Raw genomic sequence first — 18,351 nt, forward strand, 5'->3', positions numbered from 1 at the left:
CTGCTATCCCTTACAGAGACTGGGCAGTGATGGGGTACAGCACTGGGGTTAGCTGCTATCCCTTACAGAGACTGGGCAGTGATGGGGTACAGCACTGGGGTTAGCTGCTATCCCTTACAGAGACTGGGCAGTGATGGGTGCTGCACTGGGGTTAGCTGCTATCCCTTACAGAGACTGGGCAGTGATGGGTACAGCACTGGGGTTAGCTGCTATCCCTTACAGAGACTGGGCAGTGATGGGTACAGCACTGGGGTTAGCTGCTATCCCTTACAGAGACTGGGCAGTGATGGGGTACAGCACTGGGGTTAGCTGCTATCCCTTACAGAGACTGGGCAGTGATGGGGTACAGCACTGGGGTTAGCTGCTATCCCTTACAGAGACTGGGCAGTGATGGGTGCTGCACTGGGGTTAGCTGCTATCCCTTACAGAGACTGGGCAGTGATGGGTGCTGCACTGGGGTTAGCTGCTATCCCTTACAGAGACTGGGCAGTGATGGGGTACTGCACTGGGGTTAGCTGCTATCCCTTACAGAGACTGGGCAGTGATGGGTGCTGCACTGGGGTTAGCTGCTATCCCTTACAGAGACTGGGCAGTGATGGGGTGCTGCACTGGGGTTAGCTGCTATCCCTTACAGAGACTGGGCAGTGATGGGGTACTGCACTGGGGTTAGCTGCTATCCCTTACAGAGACTGGGCAGTGATGGGTGCTGCACTGGGGTTAGCTGCTATCCCTTACAGAGACTGGGCAGTGATGGGGTACAGCACTGGGGTTAGCTGCTATCCCTTACAGAGACTGGGCAGTGATGGGTGCTGCACTGGGGTTAGCTGCTATCCCTTACAGAGACTGGGCAGTGATGGGTGCTGCACTGGGGTGAGCTGCTATCCCTTACAGAGACTGGGCAGTGGGGTGCTGCACTGGGGTTAGCTGCTATCCCTTACAGAAACTGGGCAGTGCACTGGGGTCACTGGCAGGACCCTGAAATACAATCCCTGCATTTCGCCTGAGCCGTCTGTGTGCAGAAACAGGCTTTGTGGACTGTCCGCTTTGTTTACCAGTTCTAGCAACAAGAGATGCAATTATGATGATTAGATCGGAGTAAATTCAAGCGTTAATAATATTACAGCACAGCAGAAGGCCCCTCCCCCCCTCCCCTCCTCCCTCCATGTGTAGGCGTACAGAGGGACTCGAGCGGCACGGAGGCTGTTTTTATCTGTAAAGCATTTTCTTTCCATTACTCTTTTGAAAAGCCTTTACTTTTATTTATTTATTTATCTTTTCATTTCCTGGCTCAATTCAGCTGAAGCTCAGATCTTGAGTAAAAACAGTATTGCCTCTTATCATCCCTCGCCCAGAGAAGGCTTTACCAGAGACAGCAGCTGCTAATCTGCTTCATGCTCTGTGCTTACAGCCCTTTCAAAACCCTGCATTACTGTTTTTTTTTTTTTTTTTGCTTGGTTTGCCACAGACGAGAGGAACTGTTGGATATTTCCACAGTAGGTTCCTTCTCAAACATGCTTAGGTAGTTCTTAAACTGTAAAAGAAGCATTTGATTTATTCAGAAACTGCTCAAAAAAAACCATTTGTGTGCAACAGGTTTCCGACGCAGAGTTCTAACACGCTGCACAGTCAGGATCGATCTAGATGTTCTTCTAGCTGTTATCCGGTACAGGAAGCCGTTTAATAAAAGAGCACATTTTTCTTGGTGTACCCCCAGGTCTGCTACACGTGTAAACACCATTTACACTAATTAAAACTAACAAGCGGGGGGCCCCCTTGCAGTCTGTCGAGTGGAGATGAGCGACCGAGAGTGCTCCTGTTTATCTGGGTGATCTCCACACCTCAGGTTTGTGTGGCTTAGCAGGGACAGTGTCTCCCCTGAGAGGATGAGGCTTCAGCTTCTTCTTGTCAGGATTTCTGCCTTTTCTAATTAAGAGCCTGAGAGAACAACATCATTAAGCTAGCAGCAGGGATTGGGCTAAAATAGAAGAGGGAGGGGGGGGGGGGGGGGGAGAGAGAGAGAGAGAGAGAACACAAGGGAGATAGATTCATCTGCGAGGGAGAGTTTAGAAGAACAGGAGAGAGACTTTGAATGAATTTGTGATCATATTATATATATATAGACACAGAAAAGAGTGAAGAGAACAAGGTGGTGAGAAAGAGAATGGAAAGGGATTGACCCAGACAGGCTGAGACTGAACACTGAGGGACAGAATAAAGGAGGATGAGAGAGACGGAGAGACAGAGAGAGAGAGAGAGAGAGAGAAACCGAGGGAGACGAGGGAGAGAGAAAGAGGCATAGAGAAGCAAGAGGAACAAATGAAACCTATTGCTAAGGAGAGAAGTGGAAATTGAAAGAGGGAGAGGGAGAGGGAGAGATGCAAGAGTGGCTCAGTGCTGGGTGTTAACAATATCTGTTTGCTGCAAAAGGCTCTGGTTCAGCTCCAGGACTGCTTGCTGTTTCCTATCCGACAGCAGTAGTGATGTGAATCAATTCTTTTTTTTATAAACATCTGCATCGCATTCTCTCCTGTGCTGGGTGGCGGTAGTCAGGTTATTGAACTGATCAGTTACTGAAGGGATTATATTTTTGAGCTGCACCTCAGGAAGGGAAGAGAAGAAAAGAAGGAAAAAAGAAAAGAAAAAGAAAGGGGATCGACCCTCGCTCGGAGGCAGAGTGCGCATTTGGATATTTAGTTTGCAGTAGAGTCGCGGTCTCAGATGTGCTTTAAAAAATAAACTCTGGTTGACCACCAGACTCAATCTATTTTCACGAAAAAAGAAAAACAAAGCTCTTTAGCTGGTGCATCTGCTCGGATGCAGCCACTCTCTCAGGGATTGTGAAAGAAGAACACCGTGATGGTTCTGGTACCGGACTGAGCTCAGGGGCTGGTCTGACTGGTTCCAGGATGTCCCAGCCAGTGTCCAAGCCTAGGCCGGGGTCCCTGGTCGAGGCAGTCCATCTCTTCCTGAAGCATACCACCTTCCATGGACTGCGCCACATTTTCCTGTCCGGTTCGTACCCACGCCGGCTGGTGTGGCTCCTGGCCTTCCTGACGGCCCTGGCTCTCCTGTTCACCTGGTCATCCAACCGCGTGCACTACCTCCTCTCATCCCCCGTGCACAGCAAAACCCACATGGTCTACGGCAAGCGCCTGGTCTTCCCTGCAGTCACTATCTGCAATCAGAACCGCGTCCTGCCGGCCCGCATGGGCAAAACGGACCTATTCCTGGCCGGGCAGTGGCTGGGGATGCTGGGGAGGAACCTGCAGGTCCTGCCCGGGGTTCGGGAATCCTTCTCCGGACCGGATCAGCGCTGGGCAGCCTTCTCACGCCTCTTGAATTTCTCTCACTTCCTCCCCCCGCCCCGGGACAGCCATCCATCCATGAGGCAGCTCCTGGACAGGCTGGGGCACCAGCTGGAGGAGATGTTGCTCTACTGCCGCTACCAGGGAGAGCTCTGCGGGCCGCGCAACTTCAGCACCGTGAGTCCCAAGGCATCTCCTCATACATACAGCCATCGCCCATACACTCACCCAGTAGGGTTACTGAGCAGGTATGACCCTTATAAAAGAAGTTTGCCACAGAAGTTTGTTTTTTTTATTATTATCCTTTACCGCACCTCTGTGTTTACGATGCTCCCCTGAGTTTGACCATGCTTTCACTGCCACTTTATTACACTTTTGCTATGGTGAACTTTTATAAGGGGTAGAAAGTCACTTGGACCTCGTTTCATATTGCCAACAGAATATAATTTGCAGACTATAATTCACCACCTTGCTTTCTTTTTTTTAAACTTTGTGGTGCTTTTATGATGGGCATCTTTGATGAATGCGACATGTTGTCTCTGTCTGGTAGGGTGGGACGCTAGGGAAGAATGTAACCACCTTGTTCCCATGTCAGTTTGCTGTGTGTGTTCCTGGCTGCCCACCGTCAGCCCTACACCTTGTAAACAATGCAGGAAAACAGCAGGCTTTTATAACTGTGACCCATGTAACTAACTCTGACAGACACTGCTTAGGCTGTTGCACAAGCCGAGGGGACGGGAGCCGAGGCGAAAGCTTAGAGTGCTGCAGAGATCTTCTGTAACCACGGCAACCTCTCAATAGACCGTGCTTGTTCTTACTTTCCCGTACCTCTCTGGGCTTTGCAATGTTTAACGTTTTCACCATGCTTTCGCTGTATTACACTTTAATATGCTTGGCGCTATGGGGAAGCATTTTTTTCTGAGAGACTGCAGTTCAGGGGCTCAGTCCTGTCATTGAAGCCTTCTCGTCTGCTTGCAGATTTTCACACGTTACGGGAAGTGCTACACCTTCAACTCGGGGCTGGACGGCAAGCCTCTGCTCATGACCTTGAAAGGAGGGACAGGCAACGGGCTGGAGCTGATGCTGGATATCCAACAGGACGAGTACCTGCCTGTATGGGGCGAGACAGGTCAGGACACTGCCAAGGCACACTACTAATATCTCTTACATATTACTGATGATGTTATTACAGAAGCAATCTATTACTGATTACTGTGAGTGCTCCGCTCACATCCACGCAGTCATCTTCCTTCGCCTTAACAAGAGTGAGCACTAAACACTGCATTCTCAGCTCTGCAGCGCTGTCATTACCAGCACCTTCATAATAATGAGCGCTAATCTAACACACTGCATTCTCAGCTCTCCAGCGCTGTCATTACCAGCACCTTAATAATAATGAGCACTAATCTAACACACTGCATTCTCAGCTCTCCAGCGCTGTCATTACCAGCACCTTAATAATAATGAGCACTAATCTAACACACTGCATTCTCAGCACTTAATAATAATGAGCCAGCGCTGTGTCATTACCAGCACCTTCATAATAATGAGCACTAATCTAACACACTGCATTCTCAGCTCTCCAGCGCTGTCATTACCAGCACCTTCATAATAATGAGCACTAATCTAACACACTGCATTCTCAGCTCTCCAGCGCTGTCATTACCAGCACCTTCATAATAATGAGCACTAATCTAACACACTGCATTCTCAGCTCTCCAGCGCTGTCATTACCAGCACCTTAATCTAACACACTAAGCTCTCCAGCGCTGTCAGCACTATAATAATGAGCACTAATCTACACACTGCATTCTCAGCTCTCCAGCGCTGTCATTACCAGCACCTTCATAATAATGAGCCTTCTATAATAATGAGCACTAATCTAACACACTGCATTCTCAGCTCTCCAGCGCTGTCATTACCAGCACCTTAATAATAATGAGCACTAATAGCGCTGTCATTACCAGCACCTTAATAATAATGAGCACTAGTCTAACACACTGCATTCTCAGCTCTCCACGCTGTCATTACCAGCACCTTAATATAATGAGCACTAGTCTAAACACTGCATTCTCAGCTCTCCAGCGCTGTCATTACCAGCACCTTAATAATAATGAGCACTAATCTAACACACTGCATTCTCAGCTCTCCAGCGCTGTCATTACCAGCACCTTCAATAATAATGAGCACTAATCTAACACACTGCATTCTCAGCTCTCCAGCGCTGTCATTACCAGCACCTTAATAATAATGAGCACTAATCTAACACACTGCATTCTCAGCTCTCCAGCGCTGTCATTACCAGCACCTTAATAATAATGAGCACTAATCTAGCATTCTCAGCTCTCCAGCGCTGTCATTACCACACCTTCATAATAATGAGCACTAATCTAACACACTGCTTCTCAGCTCTCCAGCGCTGTCATTACCAGCACCTTCATAATAATGAGCACTAATCTAACACACTGCATTCTCAGCTCTCCAGCGCTGTCATTACCAGCACCTTCATAATAATGAGCACTAATCTAACACACTGCATTCTCAGCTCTCCAGCGCTGTCATTACCAGCACCTTAATAATAATGAGCACTAGTCTACACACACTGCTCTCCAGCGCTCATCAGCACCTTAATAATAATGAGCACTAATCTAACACACTGCATTCTCAGCTCTCCAGCGCTGTCATTACCAGCACCTTAATAATAATGAGCACTAATCTAACACACTGCATTCTCAGCTCTCCAGCGCTGTCATTACCAGCACCTTAATAATAATGCACTAGTCTAACACACTGCACTCTCAGCAGCGCTGTCATTACCAGCACCTTAATAATAATGAGCACTAATCTACACACTGCATTCTCAGCTCTCCAGCGCTGTCATTACCAGCACCTTAATAATAATGAGCACTAATCTAACACACTGCATTCTCAGCTCTCCAGCGCTGTCATTACCAGCACCTTAATAATAATGAGCACTAATCTAACACACTGCATTCTCAGCTCTCCAGCGCTGCCATTACCAGCACCTTCATAATAATGAGCACTAATCTAACACACTGCATTCTCAGCTCTCCAGCGCTGTCATTACCAGCACCTTAATAATAATGAGCACTAATCTAACACACTGCATTCTCAGCTCTCCAGCGCTGTCATTACCAGCACCTTAATAATAATGAGCACTAATCTAACACACTGCATTCTCAGCTCTCCAGCGCTGTCATTACCAGCACCTTCATAATAATGAGCACTAATCTAACACACTGCATTCTCAGCTCTCCAGCGCTGTCATTACCAGCACCTTAATAATAATGAGCACTAATCTAACACACTGCATTCTCAGCTCTCCAGCGCTGTCATTACCAGCACCTTCATAATAATGAGCACTAGTCTAGTTCTTACAAAAAAAATGAAACTACCCAAGAAACACAAACGTCAGGATGACAGAGTGGACGCGGGAGACTTTCCTTCTCATATGTAATTAATTACATGTAACACCGTGTGCAGAGTGGAAGCGTTAGTCTGATAATGCCGTTCCTTTTCACCGGTGCTGCAGAGCGTGACCGCACACCATCCAGAGAAATCCTGAATTCAATTCTCATTTTTCATTGCACGCTCCGAGTGCTGTACTGAATTTGAATATGTAATTTAAAAAAAGCAAGCTGTGATCAGGAGACTTAACATTTAATCTCTAGAAAAAAAACAAAAAAAAAACAGCAATTGCTCTTTTCTTCTTGCAATAGTACAGAGAGTGGCCCCGTAAGTCAGACTTCACAGATGTAATCATTGTGAAATGTCTTTGCGCAAAGAGGAACGGCCGTGTCTTTAAGCAACAGGATTTGGCTGTCTGATTTAACATCCTCAAAATAAAATCGGCAGAATATATGATATTAAATCTGTGATTCCTGACTGATGGGAAGTCTTGAATACAAAGCTGAGGGAACACAGAGCCACTTTGTGGCTTGAAACTTGTTTTCCGGAGACTAGGTTTCAGGCCACTGCACGGCACACCAGAGGAGAATTGGGGTTTGACACAGCAAAGTTGCCTCAAACTAGGTCTCCTGGAACCAGATTTCAAGCTGCTGTTCCTGAAAAAGTGGCTTCATGTTACCTCAGCTTAAAAGAAGAAACTAAATGCCAGTTGTTTATTGCCGGTTGGGGAACTTTAACTGGAGATTTTATCCTTTCCGCCCCCCACGAAATGACCAATATTTAAAAACTGTACGGTTCTCTGTGGTTGCCCCGGACATACATAGTACAATAACGAGCCTGTGTTTCCTAGTGTTGCTGATGCTCGGCTTGAAAGGCGCTCTATACAGTAAAGGTTGTATTCTCCCCCTGCTAGATGAGACCTCGTTCGAGGCTGGGATTAAAGTGCAGATCCACACTCAGGATGAGCCCCCCTTCATCGACCAGCTGGGCTTCGGAGTGGCGCCTGGCTTCCAGACCTTTGTATCGTGTCAGGAGCAGCGGGTAAGAAAGGGCCACAGCTTGGGGGGGGGGAGCAGTGGTGTAGATGAGCGGGAACGCTGCGCAACAGTGTTGCAGTAGTGCAATCAAGCCGGAACTCATAACAGGCAAGCTAAGTCACATGACTCACATCCCCTGCACAACAGTCTGATTCAGACAGTAATCCTCTTGGTGCAATGAAAATAGCATTAAGAACTTCTTCTATTGTGAACTACTTCTTCAAGAAGACTAGAAATGCTGATGCAGATGACAGCAACAGTGCATGGACTAGGACCAGGTGTAGAAATGAGACACAAGCATTACCTAGTATATGTGCTACTAGAAGTTCAGTAGACCAATAAAATGTATATTCGCATAATAATTACTGTTTAAGAAAATCTGTATTTTAGTGGCGATCCGGTACCTTCAGATTCAGGACTGCACCACTGGGAAGGAGGATGGGTGGATGGTAGAGAGTTGGGGAAAGCAGGACATTAACTGTCCTGCTTTCACTCCAGCAGGATCTATGTAGTAAAGAGTCTGTTTGGATACTTTAAGATGATTTAAATAGACCCCCCCCCCCCCCAAATCTCTTGTAAAGGAGATGTAACCACTTAAGAGTTTGTTCGTTTTTTTGCATGAATAAATCTTCCCAACTAAATGATGTTCCCGCTGCACTCAAGGGCAGCGCTTGATGTAACCCAATTACCTGTCTGACTCTGATCAGATTCAGTGGAATCTGACCTCCACTGCTGTACCCTGTGTATATAAAGCACTCTCTGCATTGGATGAGCAATGAAAGGTTTGGGTGACTGTGTTATGAATCACGAAGCAGAAAGCCAGAAAGCTTTCCTCACCACCCAAGAGCCTGTTACAAAAAGGCAATTTTTTTTTAATTTTTTTTTTTTACAGCTGCAAAAAACAAATAAATAAAAATAAAATTTTGAATTGCCGCAGGAAGCGGAATGCGCAGTTTATTGACTTGAATGAATTATTAATGAACGTGTTTTATCTATAGCAGATTTTTTTTCCGATGCTAAATAACTGCGGCATTCACGAGAAAACAACCCACCAGTTTGTCAAACAACTCCCAGCAGGGTCGGGGTCAGTTCCTGTTTTTTCAGTTCAATTCCGTTTCCAATCCCCTTTTTAAAATTCCAATTCCAGTTCCCATTCCTTCGAAGGAATTGGAGTTTATATTTTAGGAGACATCACTGCTGTGACTGTCCAGCTGCTTTCATTTGAAGCCAATTTCATTGACTAACGGTGACTTCAACTGAAGTCATTTGTTGCCAATGCGAGAAGCAAAACATTCTTGGCAGCCTAAGATTGTCTCATTATTTGATTCCACAGCTGGTCTACCTCCCCCCTCCCTGGGGAGACTGCAAGTCAACGCCCATTGACTCGGACTTCTTCGACACCTACAGCATCACGGCCTGCCGCATCGACTGCGAGACGCGCTACCTGGTGGAGAACTGCAACTGCCGCATGGTGCACATGCCAGGTAGGCACCAGCGCAACTCACCCCCCCAGGATCCACGTGGCCCCCCTGGAGCAATTAGCATTGATCTGCAAACCCCCCCCCCCCCCCCCCCCCCCCCCCAAAAAAAAACGATGGGATCGGAACACAGAGGTTTCCATCGTGGTAGGTCAAAAAGGGTTAACAATCCCCCCCACCCCACAGACAGCCAAGAGGAGCCTTTTCAGAAGCTGTTTTTTTATTTCTTTTGCTGTTGCTGGAGTAGTTAGTAAGCATGACAAATAGAGAGCTACAAACAGCAAATGCAGTAATGAGGAGTCCAGCTCTATCCTTGTTTTGCTCAGTCTCACTCTCTCTATCTCAGGAGACGCCCCATACTGCACTCCAGAGCAGTATAAGGAATGTGCTGATCCTGCCCTTGGTAAGTCCCGCCTCCATTCCTCCATCCCTCTATCTTTCCACTTATAAAGTACAAGTTAAATTTGCATGCCTGTTTTGTAGTATAGTTCCATGCTTTTCCCCATACATGTACTGCAAAGGGTTCCCCATGCTTTACCATCCTTCTCTGTGCCTCACCACTTTTTCACTACTGTACGTTTTGCTACACTTGCATTGACTGTACTGTGGTATATAATAAGATCACACTTTCAATATCCTTTATTAAACTTTGCTATGCTTTGGGTTTTGAAGGCGTTCAAAACGTTTGCCATTGACTGTATTAAAGCTTCTTTTAGCCTAAGTTCAGCTCTGCTGAGTGTTTGACAGTTTCGGATGAAACGTTTCAAAGGGCAGCACCATCGTGAACAGTGTGCCATTTTGTTTTTCTCTTTGCAGATTTCCTGGTGGAGAAGGATAATGACTATTGCGTGTGTGAGACGCCGTGCAATATGACGCGCTACAACAAGGAGCTGTCCTTCGTACGCATCCCCAGCAAAGCGTCCGCTAGGTACCTAGCCAAGAAATACAACAAGTCCGAGCAGTACATCGCGTGAGTATCCCTCTCCAATTCTTACCAGCACCTTAATAATAATGCTCACTAGTGTAACACACTGCATTCTCAGCTCTTCAGCACTGTCATTACCAGCACCTAATAATAATGTGCAGCAGTCTAAACACACAGCTTTCCAGCACAGTCAGTCTACCTTTTAAAGATGAGCACTACAGTAGCCACTTAACACTAATATGAAACAGCATGCTACCGCGCCCTGCACATGCTGTTACTCAGAGAAATGGAACAAGCTGTCCTTGAAAAGATCACGTTTAGTGCAGCAATGAAGGGATGTTGGCAGGGTCCCCATCGAACCAGGAGGCAGTCTGGCTAGTCCCTCATTCTCTCTTCTTTATCCCTCCTTACTCCCTCTCTCATCCTTTTTTCTTTCCCCTTATCCCCCCCCCCCCTCTCCTGTGTTGCATGTGTGGACAGGGAGAACATCCTGGTTCTGGATATCTTCTTTGAGGCACTGAACTACGAGACCATCGAACAGAAGAAAGCCTACGAGGTGGCAGGTCTGCTGGGTAAGCTGGGGAGCAGAGCGGTGAACAAGAGAGATCACCTCCGATAGCGAGAGCCGGGGCGGGAAGGGAGCGTAGGTAAATGTGGCAGTCAAGGAGAGAGGGTGTGTGTGACATATCTGCCTTATAACTAATACTACCTTATAACAATTCATGTTCAAACAGTAATTACAATTTTTCCTTTATTGATTCCAATATTCAAGAGTCACACACAAATTATTAAATCATTATCTTTTTACTAAATAATGTAGCAACTAGTTATTACAGAAGGACAGAGCTTAATGACCTATTAAGTACAAACCAACATGGAGGAGAGAGATGGATGGAACAACAAAATCTGAAACTATCCCTACAACACAATCGTGAACAGCGGAAACAGTCCTGAAGTGAGGGTGAGGGGGTTTGAAGTAAGCGTGGCATAGCCTTGTGCGCTGATCTTGGCTCCCGTCTTGCTCTTGTACCACCTTTGCAGGAGATATCGGGGGGCAGATGGGGCTGTTCATCGGAGCTAGTCTCCTGACTATCCTGGAGCTCTTCGACTACCTGTACGAGGTAAGAGGCCCGAGAGTCAAGAATAGAGAAACACCAGCGTCTTATTGCACTCTGTCCCCTTTGCCACAATCTCTACATATCTTCCTGTCTGTAAAATGAAGTGTTACGGAAAAGTTAACACATTGCTTGTAAGGTGTCTCTTAGATGTAATCCCTTGCAGTTTGAGTCTGGATTCTTGAACTGTGCTGGAAGTTCCATGCACCAGATGACAGCATTAACAAGATAATATTTACTGGGATTTAGACAAATCCATAACGGTGATTGGTTGATTTCTCATACTGTACGTGATTTATAAATCAGCCTATAACACATAAAAGATAACTGTGGTCGGAACAGAGAGTACAGGGGTACAGGATAGAGTAGAGTACTCCATGTAGGCTGGGTACAGAAGAGGTGCCCTTTAACACAGCCTAACCACAGGAACTCTGCTGGCCCCCAAGTATCCCACTCCTCTGGGTCTGATCTCAATGAACAGAGAGAATGATAAAGACGTGAACGATAAGCTGCAATCACTTTCCCTAGTCTAATTACCCTGCACGTGCTGTCTCCCGGGAACAAGTAATTCGAACGTTGCAACCTGAAGGAAGGGGCGGGGGGGCGGGGGTCCTATAATCACTAGACACTCCTGCCTTTCACTTCTGGAGACCTGGGGATCCCCATCCAGCTGCTTAGATGACAAGAGCAAAGAGTGCAATTGACTGTGGATTCAAGCTGAATCCATCCCAAGCAGCCACACAGGTACAGGTAAATGGTCCCTCAGCCAAGTGGTTTTGAGGCAATGTCTGTACAAATAGAGGATACTTCATGAACGTTTGTGGAGCGCTGTAGTTATTCCACAAACAAGGAGCGCTGAATAACCTGGCCGAGCCCCTGAAGTGGTCAAGTGGTTTATTTACGGCTCTCCTTCCGAGTGAAAACACCACAGAACTCTCTGATTATGTAACGAGTACGATGTATGAAAAATCAATCGCGTTTCAACCTGCATCAGCCGAATTCTGAGATTTACTTTCTCTGAATCAATCCCCATCTGCACAGCCGCGCAGAGTAATTAATTTGGAACCGGGTCGTTTGATTTTAATGAATGGAAGACAGATTCCAAAAACCATGGCACATACTTTATTTGTCTTCTCTGCTCTCCAGGTGGTGAAGCACAAGATGCGCCGGGCCCTGTGTCGGAAACAGCACAAGAGGAACAATAACGACAAGGGAGTGGTGCTGAGCCTGGACGATGTGAAACATCACGTCAGTAACTATCCGCCCGGCGTCCCTTGATGAAGCTGTACTGCAGTGTTCTTCAAAGTTTTTTTGGCCTCTGGCACATTTATATTTTCCCTCATAACATCGAGAAGCATGATATAAAATACTGTTTCAGTAGAAATAATAAAATCTGGCCCCAGCTATAAAGGCACTGTAGCCTGTACTGCGTTGAGATTGTACCTAGTTGCATTGCACCGTCTGTGCCCCTGACTAACTTGGTGGTGTGTGTGTGTCTCTACAGGTCCCATGCGAGAGCCTACAAGCCCCATCCACGTACCCCGGCAACATCCCACCTCATCACTCTGGGCGGAGCAACTTCGAAGACTTCACGTGTTGAGCCAATCAGAGCAGCTGAGGGAGGGGGCACCTTCCTAAAGTCATAACAACCACATATCCAACACAGAGGAAGAGCACGGGAAAGACTGTCCCCCGTACTGGAAAAATTTAAGGGACTATTCCAGAATATAGAGGAAAATACATACATTTGAGGAACTGTTCAAAAGACTCTACCAACTTTTAAAAGAATGAAAGAAAAAAACAACACAAGCCGGAAACAGAGACGTGTAACTCAAGCGTTTGCTCCGGTTCCAGTTCCTATATTTTTTCTTTTCTAATCTCAGACGGGCTGTGGCCGCTTCGTTAGAAACACCTGGACCCAGGGGCAGTAGTAACACAATTGTCTTGCTTACGAAACTGCTTAGAAGAGCTCTCTATTCCTTGTAGACGAGTTCATTCGAAGGTAACGACGCTCCCCTCATTACCAAGGTGTTGCTCTCTATGCCACTGCAGCCTGCTCTGGTACTGGGAATCTGCAGTGGATTTCTTTAGGCATGTATCTGTTTCAGTTCTTATGGAAACAAACAACAACACAGACAGCTGTTTTATTTCTCTCCAGTAACTCCAGGGTTATAGCTGGGCAATAGCAGAGACAAAACCAGTCTGAAATGGGTGTGGGCCAGCGTGTGTGTGTGTGTGTGTGTGTGTGAGCGTGTTACTTTGTGTATGCATGTCTCTGTGTGCATGCACGGATAAGTATATCAGTGTGTGTTTCTGTATATGTGTTTCTTTCTGTGCAGGTGTCTCTGTGGGTGTGTGTGGGTGTGCGCCTGTGCTTGTGAATAAGTGGGTAACTACTCATCTCCATGGAAGCTGGAACAGTGTGCATCCGCATCTGTACAGCCTTCTTCAGGAATAGCTTTGCTATAGCAGTGAGCACGATTAGCTGTGTTAGTATGAATGTCTGTCCAGTATGTTAGAGTGTGGTTCTGCGTACGCGCTGTATGTGTCTGTGCGATTCTGTGTGTGTGCATACAGTCCATACACAGTCTCTTTATCTCTCGAATGAATGAATGCAGTAGCTGTCTGCATACACCCCTGCACTAGTAAACTGAAAGAGGTAGCTATCTCAGTGAGTTTTTAAACTGCTAGAATAACTAAACAATCAACATGTAAAATTAGACAGCATTCACTTTGCCGCTGTAGGATGTTTTGGCGTCAAGCAGTACACACATACAATTGGCAGCTATTTAGGTTATCGGTATGAATTTCACAATAGCTTGCATCTTAATATGTCTGTCTGTAAGTGTGTATGTATGTACAGTGTGTATATGCATGAAGGTGTGTCGATATTGAGTCGAGTAGGGAAGGTTGTGTGTGTCTATGCCGGTGTGTGTGCGTACATACGAGTATGCATGGCTGTGTGGGTCGCATTCTCTTGGGTGCTAACTCCCTGACCTCTTTTACTTGCTGCGAGCTGCAGGAATATCAGATTCAGTAACAGCAGAATGTATCAGTTTAATGAGACCCTCTGTAGAAATGAGCAGGGATCGGCTGCCAACCCTACAGAGGCCCAGCTGTCATACAGGACAGAGGCAGGATCGACGAAGTACAGGCAAGGGGCAAAACCATCTCGTTCAGTCCGAGTCCTGGGTTCGAAAGCAGGTTCTCTGTCCTACCAAACAATTCTGCTGCTCCCGGTTCAAGCTTCGGGCTCCGTCTGTCTGTCTATATCTGTACCTCTTCATCTTCTGAAGCACAAACCTACCGCCAATGTAGAGCAGAATGTAACAAATATACTTATTACTATGATTATGAGTATTAATAGTATCATTATTATTATAACTGTATATTGTATTATATTACCCAACAGGTTTTTTTTTTTTTTTTTTTTTTTTTTTACAAATAGAAAAAACCTTCAACATATCGCCTGATAGTCTCAACATATTCTTGGAAATAATAAAAAGACTGACCATAAAACCTGAGGTTATTCAAAAGCTGCCAGTTTGCTATCCTTGCTTTCAGTTTGTCTGAGTGGAAATTCTCATTGACACCCTTTTTCCTACCATTAACCAACCAGCTGCTTCCCCCCTATTGATTTCCACGCACTACCCATACAATGGCATGCTGTGTGTAAATCACATCGATAGTGCAAGTAGAACGACTCCAGTCACTGCCTGTATAATTGCATCATGTTAATTTCCCTATCTATGCTCAGCTGTTTAAATGCCTGGGCTATATGGTTTGTTTTGTTTAAGTCTTGGCAGGGCAACCTCTCGTACTCCATGGAGTTAAAAGTTTTGAAAATAAAAAAAAATAAAAAAACTTTTAAAAAACCGCGACTGAAAGTAAGCTTTACTTTTCTTGCAACTCCAAGCAAACTGAAAAAGTTCAGCAGCTCTTGTGTTTTATACCCCTACGCAGTCACTCATATTTATCATCACACATCACGCACTGCTTGGAGGTCCGGGGGCTTAAACGGTATATCAAGTACTGAAATATTAAAATATTAAGAAGTGCAGCTGAAGACTGAGACGGTGGGTGGAAAGCGAACTGCTCAGAACGCTACAACACCCTGGGGGGGGCAGCCTCCCCCCCCCCCACCTCTCCAAGTATAGCAGAGCAGCCGCTGCTATTAAAACCACAAACCCTGAGCCATTTCAACTGCACTGGAACCCCTGTCTCTTGATGAATGTCTCATCTAATTCATGCATTACATAACTCAGCTATTACATAACTCATGCTTTATGTAATAAACCAATGCTCCCCACTGGTTACAGTCCAGGAGCAGGTGCAAGAGTCTAAACTACAGACTCACTTGATTTTGTACGGTTAGGTGAAGTTGCCTCCACCTTTGATAACTAGGAAGGTCTGGTAAAAAGTCCCTAAACAAAGATACACAGGAAAAAAAAGGCCAGAGTGGGGTGGAAGAAAATAGAGACTCTGAGAGCAGTTAAAAAGAACAAAAACATACATACACACCCACTCAGCCCGTGCAGGGCAGTAACACCACACTGTAGCCAAGTCATTTACATGTGGACTCCTGAAATATACAAAAACTACCCCCTGCCCCTATCCGGATCTGCCCCTACAGCGCCTGGGCTGTACTCGTAAAAGGGCGAATGTGGCTCTGAGGTGACAGCCCCCCCCCCCCCTGTGCACAGCAGTCAGTCAGAGACTTGAACTGCACACCACCGTTACATAACACCATTAGAGGAACGCGGCTTTCATCTCAAATCACTGGCATGTTTTTAATTTTACACTAAAAGCATTTCACTCAAATTGCCCGTTAACGTGATTCATTATTACCAAGGACAGGTTGTCTATAACCACTGCATGATAATCGATCCTCTTTTCCATGCTATGAACCGCTAAGGGATGTTGGCAGTGATGGGGTGGCTGCACTGAGGTTAGCTGCTATCCCTTTCTCCCTTTCAGAGATCAGGCAGTTAACTGCTCTAGGCCTCCTTTATTTCTTTATGGTTCTTTATAAAGTGAGAGTACTCTGATGCGTGGGCGGGCCCATCGATTGCAGTGTTCTGCTAATGGAAAGAAAGGTTAATGGTGACATCAAGAACTACAAACTACTTTGCTGGTGAATGTCCACTTAATACAGGGAAGGATTTACAGCTACAACACAGTGTCTAAAAAAATCCCTGCTCTTTTAATCAAATATGTGAAAGGGTTAGTGAATGGAGCTATATATACCAATACTGTGGATTTGAGAGCCAGCAAATTCAACAGTCTAGTTAGAGAAATTGGTACTGTACTGGGGATCTGAGACACAGCTAATTCAATACAGTCTAGTGTAGAGAACTCAGTGCGGTATTGCGGAGCTGAGAGATAACTAATTCAATACAGAATAGAAAGCTCAGTATTGGGGATCCGAGATCCAGCTGATTTAACAAATATAGTATAACGAACTGTGCCTGGGATTCTAGACAGGAGTTTGTCAGATGTAAAGGGTTAATATTTTAGTTCTCCACCGGATTGAAAGGCTGACTAAAAACCTTTTTACACCCTTTTCGACACACTCCTCCCCGGTACTCCAGCACACTGAAAACTCTTAATCACAGTTAATCAAAGCGCTTGGAGAGAGGCGAGGAGAGCTGGAGAGGCTAGGTTCTGCCTAGCCTCTCCAGTTAGAGATTCGACAGCACAGATCAGCTACGATGTGGGGACTGAGAGCAGAACCAGACAGCTCACCTCAAAATCTTGACACTTAAAAGTGTTGAGACCCTGATCGTCAGTCTAGGACTCCACACAGGGGTCCAAGTGTAACTTCTGCACATCAATAGAAATACACACAAAAAAAAAGGATCATAAACAAGGAGAAAGTGAATTTTGAGTGTGGTGTCTGCAGGATGCATTGGCTTCACCAAACTGGAAGGACAAAACACAGCAAAAGCTGCAAAATGTAACAAAACATAGTGAAAGCATAATTAAGCATTGCAGAGCCCAGAGAGGCATGGGATAGCACATTAAATAAAAGGATGGGAAATGATATAAAATGCACAGTGTAGCAATGGGAAAAGCACTTTACCGGGAATCGAAAAGCCAAATGATAATTATGCAGTTGTTCAAATAGAGCGGCAAGGAAACATTTTGAATGGTTAGGGTTTGCGTGAAAAAAAAAAAACACTGTTCTGAATTGAAGAGACATATTTACCCAGGACTGCGGTCAGGTGGTTTCAAACCAGTCTAGATTGACATATTGATCGTAATGTACCTGTTTTTACATTCTATAATGCAATAATGCAATCCGATTACAGCCAGAGGCTGAGGCCGCGTTAGCTAGCCTGCTGGGATCAGTGGTCCTCTCTAGGAGATTAAATGGTACCCCCCCCACTCCCCCCACGGCCCTTTTAATTCAATTCCAGTATGTTTAACTGCACAGGAAGAGAATGCAATGAGGTTTGCAGTGACTGCTGCTGCTGGCAAGGAGATACAGTATATTACAGTTACAAGAAAGTCATCGTGCATAAAGACTAAACCATGGCAACAGCATTGAGAGACAGGCGCAAAAGCAGCTTCTCTACAGCTTTTGTCAAACTTTACAAACGTTTTGATAGAAATGTGTAACAACTGAACGCCAAGGCCAATGCTGTGGGCACACACGCACTAATGCAATGTCTAGCAATGTCTGTAGTAATTATTCATTCTGTTCCTTTGATAAGGCTCCATTTAACTCGACATTTACACAACGCGTGGTGTTGGATTCGACTTAATGCAATCTGTGAAAAAGCAGACTCTTCGTTTAGCTTAGTTTTTATAGCACGGGTGCCGCCTACCGGCAGAAATGTCTAAGTACAGCCCCAAACACCACCTCGACAAACCAAGTTTTACTCAGTAAAATAATTTCTGTGTATATCTGAGTATACATTATTTTACATAACGAGGGGGAAAAAAGGCTGTGTCAAACCAAACGTGAACCCCTTTCCCGAACAACAAATTTCGAATATGTGTGTCATTTCTAATTATAAATTAGTGGCATGACTAATTACTACCTAACGGTGTACTTAC

The 18,351-nt window shown here is 45.6% G+C and overlaps 1 protein-coding gene across 2 annotated transcripts; it reads left to right on the top strand.

The window, feature by feature from the left end:
- Window positions 1-2,016: 2,016 nt before the first annotated feature.
- On the top strand, window positions 2,017-15,168 carry asic1b (acid-sensing (proton-gated) ion channel 1b). 2 transcript variants are annotated; one of them, XM_041241705.1, is made up of 10 exons: window positions 2,017-3,482; window positions 4,284-4,434; window positions 7,648-7,775; window positions 9,105-9,255; window positions 9,596-9,652; window positions 10,066-10,219; window positions 10,655-10,746; window positions 11,216-11,295; window positions 12,436-12,541; window positions 12,794-15,168. In XM_041241705.1, the coding sequence occupies exons 1-10, from the start codon at window positions 2,907-2,909 to the stop codon at window positions 12,925-12,927; spliced, it is 1,629 nt and encodes a 542-aa protein (XP_041097639.1). In that variant the 5' UTR covers window positions 2,017-2,906; the 3' UTR covers window positions 12,928-15,168. The 2 variants fall into 2 exon arrangements, with proteins under 2 accessions (XP_041097639.1, XP_041097640.1); XM_041241706.1 differs by having other exon boundaries at window positions 2,020-3,482; window positions 12,436-12,537.
- Window positions 15,169-18,351: the final 3,183 nt, after the last annotated feature.

Source organism: Polyodon spathula, unplaced genomic scaffold (genome assembly GCF_017654505.1).
Source record: "Polyodon spathula isolate WHYD16114869_AA unplaced genomic scaffold, ASM1765450v1 scaffolds_807, whole genome shotgun sequence".
Classification (NCBI taxonomy): Eukaryota; Metazoa; Chordata; class Actinopteri; order Acipenseriformes; family Polyodontidae; genus Polyodon; species Polyodon spathula.

What these genes read in the sequence shown, in the direction of transcription:
- asic1b (XM_041241705.1), top strand. Translation starts at nt 2,907, where the DNA reads ATGTCCCAGCCAGTGTCCAAGCCTAGGCCGGGGTCCCTGGTCGAGGCA. An exon ending in ATGTGCTGATCCTGCCCTTG is followed by an intron (nt 9,653 to 10,065) that starts GTAAGTCCCGCC and finishes TTCTCTTTGCAG; the next exon opens with ATTTCCTGGTGGAGAAGGAT. An exon ending in CGATGTGAAACATCACGTCA is followed by an intron (nt 12,542 to 12,793) that starts GTAACTATCCGC and finishes GTGTCTCTACAG; the next exon opens with GTCCCATGCGAGAGCCTACA.